Source organism: Myotis brandtii, unplaced genomic scaffold, assembly GCF_000412655.1.
Source record: "Myotis brandtii unplaced genomic scaffold, ASM41265v1 scaffold277, whole genome shotgun sequence".
NCBI lineage: Eukaryota > Metazoa > Chordata > Mammalia > Chiroptera > Vespertilionidae > Myotis > Myotis brandtii.
This window is the reverse complement of record NW_005360548.1, coordinates 991386-998285: the sequence shown is the minus strand read 5'-3', so window position 1 is coordinate 998285 and position 6900 is coordinate 991386. Positions and strand designations below refer to the sequence as shown.

The window sequence follows — 6900 nt, the reverse complement described above, 5'->3', positions numbered from 1 at the left end:
CTCAATGCAGGAGCTGCCCCCTGGTGGTCAGTGCGCTCCCACAGGGGGAGCTCTGCTCAGCCACAAGCCAGGCTGACGGCTGCCAGTACAGTGGTGGTGGCGGGAGCCTCTCCCGCCTCCTCAGCAGTGCTAAGGATGTCCGACTGCAGCTTAGGCCTGCTCCCCACTGGCAAGTGGACATCCCCCGAGGGCTCCTGGGCTGCCAGAGGGATGTCTGACTGCCAGCTTAGGCCCGCTCCCCCAGGAATCAGGCCTAAGCCCGCAGGTGGACATCCTCCGAGGGGTCCCAGACTGCGAGAGGGCACAGGCCAGGCTGAGGGACCGCCCCCCCCCGCCCCGAGTGCACAAATTTTTGTGCACTGGGCCTCTAGTATCACTATAAAAGGCTACTATGCAAATTGTCACCTGGGGAGTTTGACCACAAATTTTTGTGCACCGGGCCTCTAGTATCACTATAAAAGGCTAATATGCAAATTGTCACCTGGGGAGTTTGAAGGGGAGACCAGGAGTTTGATTGCTTGCTATGACATGTGCTGACCACCAGGGGGAAGCGTGGAATGAAGGAAGGCCCCAATCAGCCCTGATTGCCGGCCAGGCCTAGGGACCCTACCTGTGCACGAATTTCATGCACCAGGCCTCTAGTAAAAAAATAAAATGATTAATGGTGGGCTCTGTTATGGACTGATATGTCCCCCCAAAATTCACATGTTGAAGCCCTAACCCCCAAAGTGATGGTGTTTAGAGGTAAGTAGGTTTAGATGAGGTCATGAGTGTGGGCCCCATGATGGGATTAGTGTCTTTAGAGGGAGAGGGAGATAAACCAGAGCTCTCTCCATCACGTAAGAAAGACATCTGCAAGCCTGGAAGAAGGTTCTCACCAGAAACCACATCTGTTGGTACCTTGATCTTGGACTTCCCAGGCTCCAGAACTATGAGAAATGCATGTATGTTGTTTAAGTCACCCAATTTTCTTATAGCAGCCTGAGTCAGCCTCTATATATCATTCTCCTGAAAACTGAACCACAGCTCCTTGAGAAATGGCTGGTGGGCTGGGGATGGGCGAGATGAGCCCGGAGCATGCACTGCCCGCTGGGAAGGCAGTGCTTAAATGAGGGGGCCATGAACTCAATAGAAACACATCGAATATATAGAAATCTGTGAGTTCATAATGATACTAACAAAGAAACCTCATTGGTCATCACCTATCAGAGGATTAATCTCTTACTCTGAAAATAATAAAGGAAGAGGAAAAACAATGAATTTGTTCCATTTCTTTTGATATCTGTCATTATCATTTCAAAAACAAACAGTGGGAGATTTACACTCTGGGCAATGATGATGATAATGATAAATAATATGAATAGAGCACTCACTCTGAGCCAGGTGCCAAGTGTCTTACAAATATTAACTCTCTTACATATTTAGTTCTCAAAGTAACCCTCGGCCTGAATTCCAGCCTCACCACTAGCTAGCTGAATGACATTGGGCAATTCACGTGCCCTCCTTGAGCCTTAGGTCCTTCATTTGTAAAGTGACACAATAATAGTCTCTACATTATAGATTTGTTGTAGGGTTAAATAATATTTACACAGCCATTTCGTACCCATTGAAACGAACATTTCATCAATATAGCACTATTGCTCAGAGGTTAAAAAAATAGAACTAAAAGCTCAATGTAGACAGTTGATTTTTGACAAAGGTGGCAAGACCATTCAATGGGGAAAGAACAGTCTTTCAACAAATGGTGCTAGGACAACTGGATGCCCACATATAAAAGAATGAAGTTGGGATTCCTACCTCATACCATATATGAAAATTAACTTAAAACGATTGAAGACCTAAATGTAAGAGCTAAAACTGTAAAACACTTAGAAGAAACATAGGCATTAATCTTTGTGACTTTGGATTAGACACCTAGCTACAACACCAAAGCACAAGCAACAAAAGAAAAAATAGATACATCATCAAAATCAAATATTTATGTGCTTCTAAGGACACCATCCAGAAAGTAAAAAGACAACCCACAATGTGGGAGAAAAGTTTGCAAATTGTATCTCAGGTAAGGGACTTGTACTTAGAATATATGTATAAAAGAATTCCTAGGTCCTGGCCGTTGTGACCTAGTTGGTTGGGCTTCATCCCATGCACTGAGAGAAGTCGCAGGCTGATTCCTAGTCAGGGTACGTGTCTGGGTTTCAGGCTCCATCCCCAGTGGGGGATGTGCAGGATACAGCAGATCAATGTTTCTCTCTCTCCCTCTCCCTCCCTCTCGCTTCCTCTCGCTCTAAACAAAAACATTTTTAAAATATATTTTTATTGATTTCAGAGAGGAAAGGAGAGGGAGAGAGAGACAGAAACATCGGTGATGAAAGAGAATCAATGATCGGCTGCCTCCTGCATGCCCCACACTGGGGATTGAGCCTGCAACCTGGGCATATGTCCTGACTGGGAATCTAACCATGACCTCCTAGTTTATAGGTCGACGCTCAACCACTGGGCCATGCCAGCTGGACTGAATTGTATATTTTAAAGGGGTGAATTGTATGGTGTGTGAACTGTATCTTAATAAAAATACAAAACTAAAACTATGCCAGCCGGTGTGGCTCAGTGGTTGAGCATGGACCCATGAACCAAGAGGTTACCAGTTAAATTCTGGGTCAGGGCATATGCCTGGGTTTTGGGCTCGATCTCCAGTAGGGGACATGCAGGAAGCAGCCGATCATCAATGTTTCTATATCTCTATCCCTCTCCCTCTCTAAAATCAATAAAAACATATCTTTAAAAAATCACATAATCTCATTCATAAAGAACAAAATAAACTGATGAACAAAATAGATCCAGAGACATAGAAACATGGAACAGACTGTCGAGTCTCAGAGGGAAGGTGGAGGTAGGTGGATGGCAAGAGATTAACCAAAGAACTTATATGCATAACCCATGGACACAGACAAGGCCTGGGGGCGGGTGGCAAGCTAGAAGGGGTAAATTATGGGGGGAAGGGGACATCTGTAATACTTTCAACTATAAAGATAAATTTTAAAAAAATACAAAACTAAAACAAATGAAAAGTTGAGGAGAGTGCCTGGCATAGGAATGAGTGCTATATGGGTGCTGGCTGTTCTATGCCTTTTTTTCCTTACTATGCCTGTTAATCATCTCACAATGTTATTTCCTGGCCTGGTGTAATCCTCCCAGGCTCTCCTGACCCCTGTCACGCCTTCTCCAATCCATATTCCACATGGCAGCCAGATAGAGCCTTCCACAGAAGTGCCCCCCGCCCCGCCCCCGCTCATATCACTCCTGTGATACCCGGGCCCTGAGATAAAGTCATCATGGCTGCCTTTAAGGCCCCCTCAGGATCTGGCCTGTCTTCCTCTCCACCCTGTGCTGGGGCCACTGTCCTCTTCAACCACTGCATGTCTTTCAGTTCCTCAAACCCACGATGCTGCCTCCTGGCCTTTGCCAGCGCTGTCCCCTCTGCCTGGAACACCCTTTACCCTCTTTCCTCAGGCCCCACCAGCCCGTGTGCTTCCTCTTTCACGGCCCTACTTATGCTGACCTGGAGTAAACCAAGGGTCCTATGGGTCCACAGACTGTGCCATATTTGCCACCACCTCCCTGACTTTTTATAAACACAAAAGCACAGGCTTTACTGCCCCAAAGACCGGGGTTCAAACTCTAGTTCTGCCACTGACTGGCTGAGGAATCTCCGGAAACCCCTTTTAGTCTTCTCTATGAAGTGAAGATCACCAACTCTGTAAGGTATAGGAATGTCTACTCACTATGTTGTATACCTGAAACTAATATTATATGTCAACTGTAACTGGAAAATAAATACTTTTTTTAAAGAAAAGAAAGTGAAGACCACAATCCCCAGTGTCCCCATCCCATGTGACCACCTTTCATAAGGGAAGGACACAAAACCTGTGCTGCCCCACATGCATCTGGGAGGAGCAAGGGCTTTTGCGTGCCAAGGTGGGCATTGCTTAACTGCCACGGGATTGGTTAAGACAGACCCTGGTAAACTGTGGGTATTTTTGGGGGAAGAACAAGGTCTCACAGACAGTGAGAACTTTGACACATGATCTCAGCACGAGGGTGCCCATCAATGCTACATTATTGGTGATTAGTGACATTTGAGAAGTGCTGTGCTAAGCTCTTTCCACAGATAAATGTGGGTTTTCCTCCCAACATTTTTAACACAACCAACATTTACCAGTAAATTTAAATATAAGTTAGTGGCTACCATACCAAACAGTATGGGTTTAGAATTCACAGATTTTACCCTTTACAAAGAATAAGAGCATTTGTAAGGTATTTCCCAACCTTTTCTTTTTTTTTAAATCTCTTTAGTTTTCTGTTTTTTATTTTGAAATAAATTCAGACCTATACAAAAGCTGCAAGACCTAGATTTTCATATTGCTTTTACTTTACCCTTCTCTATGTCTGTGTGCATATATGTATATACAATATACTTATACATAATTATATATGTGTGTATATAAATATATTTAGTGTACATAACATATATATATATAGTGTTTTCCTAACTAGTTGAGAGTAAGTTTCAGAGTTAATACCCCTTTTAAGCTTTTTTTAAAAATCTCAAACCTCAATACAAAATATATTTCACAGCCTAATCCTGTATATACAAACCCACAAAACCAATATTTAACATGTGATACATTCAGATACTGTTGTAACCAACTGCATATATGTAGAACTCACTATGACCCACAGTTTGAAAAGCACCAGAGTGCAACAACCTTACAAGGTAGGTATTATTATAATGCCTTTTGAGGATAGGGAAACGGAGGCAATTTTAGGTAACTGGGCCAGGATCACACAGCCATGATCTAAGTTCATTCAGTCAAGGAATGCTTATTGAGCACCAACTATGTAAAGGGTGTCCCAAAATTCACGCAAGAAGTAATTTTGATAGAAAACACAGGTTTATAATTAAAAATTGTAAATTTTTTATTGATTCTTAAAGTATACAGTATAGGGTTATGTATGGAATAGCATATCGGGTAAATGGCCTCCGCGGCACAAAAAACTGGATTATCATGTCACGATAGCGAGCACCATTAACTGTTATTGCCTGAGCAGCAATGAAAATGGAAAATGTCAACAAGAGTGCGTATGTGCCAGCAAAGCCGTGGAAGCCATTTACCCGATATGCTATTCCATACATAACCCTATACTGTATACTTTAAGAATCAATTAAAAATTTACAATTTTTAATTATAAACCTGTGTTTTCTATCATAATTACTTCTTGCGTGAATTTTGGGACACCCTTTATGTGCTGGACATGGTTCTAGGCACTTCACATATATTATATTATTTAATCATCACAAGACCCCAGGGCAAATGCTACTAGTTTCATCCCCACTTAACAAATACCTAGGTACTCAGACAAGGCATTTGACCATACAGGTGGTTAAGTGGCAGAGTTGGGGTTTGAATGTGGGCAGGCTAGCACCAGAGTCCAGGCCTGTTAAGAACTCAGCCCCATAGAATCACTGGGTTAATAAAAGCTGAGCTCATTCAACAGCAAGGCTCTGAGCTGTGCAGGGTCTTGTCCCAGCTCTCAATTCCCCACAATTCTGTTCCAATGGTGACCAGCAGGGTGGATGAGCAGGCTTCAGTGGAATTCAGGATTAAGGAAAAGGTAGTAACATGGGAACCAAATCCTCTGGGTGACTCAGCACTTTTCCCCCCCCCCCCCCCCCCCGCCTTTAATTATTTTTCCCTATTGACTCAGCACTTCTTTACTTCTCCTCTTACTTCCTCCTCCACAATTGTTTATCAGCAAATTTGTCTCTCCCCTCCCACAAGTCAAGATCCAAACTAGGGGGGAGAGCAGTGGGCCAAGTGGGGATTCTTCAGGCAGAGTGCCTCCAAGGGAGGGCTGGACTAGGAGACAGCAGAGAATGGATTCCTGGTGGCCTCCACCCTTTTGGGACACCCAGATAGTCAATATCTTCAGAGTCACCAAGACCTGCAAGGGTGGGGCTCTATATCTGGAAGTCTCAGGCCTAGCTGGGTGTTGGTGAAGTCTGGACAGTGGGAGCAGAAGGCTGCCCAACTATGCCCTTTCCTGGGGCAACTCTGAATATTCAGCCTCACTGACTTTTTGGGGTCCCCAAGTCTTCACCCATGTTTCTGTGACCCTCTCTCCACTAGATGGTCTCAGCAACCCACCCCCACCCCCCAGACTTTCCAACCTCCAGTCTTGGTGTCCAAGCCAAGAACCAGTGGCTTTTGGTGGTTATGAGCATGGGCTGGGTTCAAATCCCAGCACTGTCACTTTCCAGCTGTATGACATTGGGCAAGTCACTCTCCTGGCCTCAGCTTTCTAATCTGTGAGGTAAGGTGATACTAGATCCCACCCCACATTTAGTGCTGTGAGGATTTCACACGTGTGAAGAGAGGGAGGTGTGGGAGGCAAGCGTTGCCAGGCTTAGTAAGCCCTCCCTGGGTGTGCTCACCACCACCACCACCACCGTAACAGCACATGTCAGAAGCGCCTGTATTCAAACTTGTCACGAGTCCCCCAGCCTCCCAGGGCCCATTCCTACTCCTTGAACGCATAAAACTGGATCTCATAGCGTCCCCCACTTCTAACACGGTGCCCTCTGGGTCCTCACACACCAAGGCACTGATGGCCCGCCCCAACCTCGGCCAGACCTACGATGTCCCTTCCTAGCGCTCTGCCCGTGCACCCGTGACATCGCCCACGCGCCCGCCCCAGCTCATGCCTGCTTGCACCGCCTGCGCCAGCGTGGTGAGCCCGGTCCTGCCGGTGGCGCCGAAGATGGCAATCTTCTTTACCGACATGCTGCGAGGTCGTGCGGGTGGGAGTCTGCGGAGCCTCAGAACGCGCGGGAACCGACTG

The 6900-nt window shown here is 45.7% G+C and overlaps 1 protein-coding gene across 1 annotated transcript in view; it reads right to left on the bottom strand.

The window, feature by feature from the left end:
• BLVRB (biliverdin reductase B) overlaps positions 1 to 6894 on the bottom strand; it is a 13418-nt gene extending 6524 nt beyond the window's left edge. The window contains exon 1 of the mRNA XM_005868795.2: positions 6764 to 6894. Coding sequence (XP_005868857.1) covers positions 6764 to 6842 — 79 coding nt within the window. The 5' untranslated portion in view covers positions 6843 to 6894. The remainder of the gene's footprint in view (positions 1 to 6763) is intronic.
• Positions 6895 to 6900: the final 6 nt, after the last annotated feature.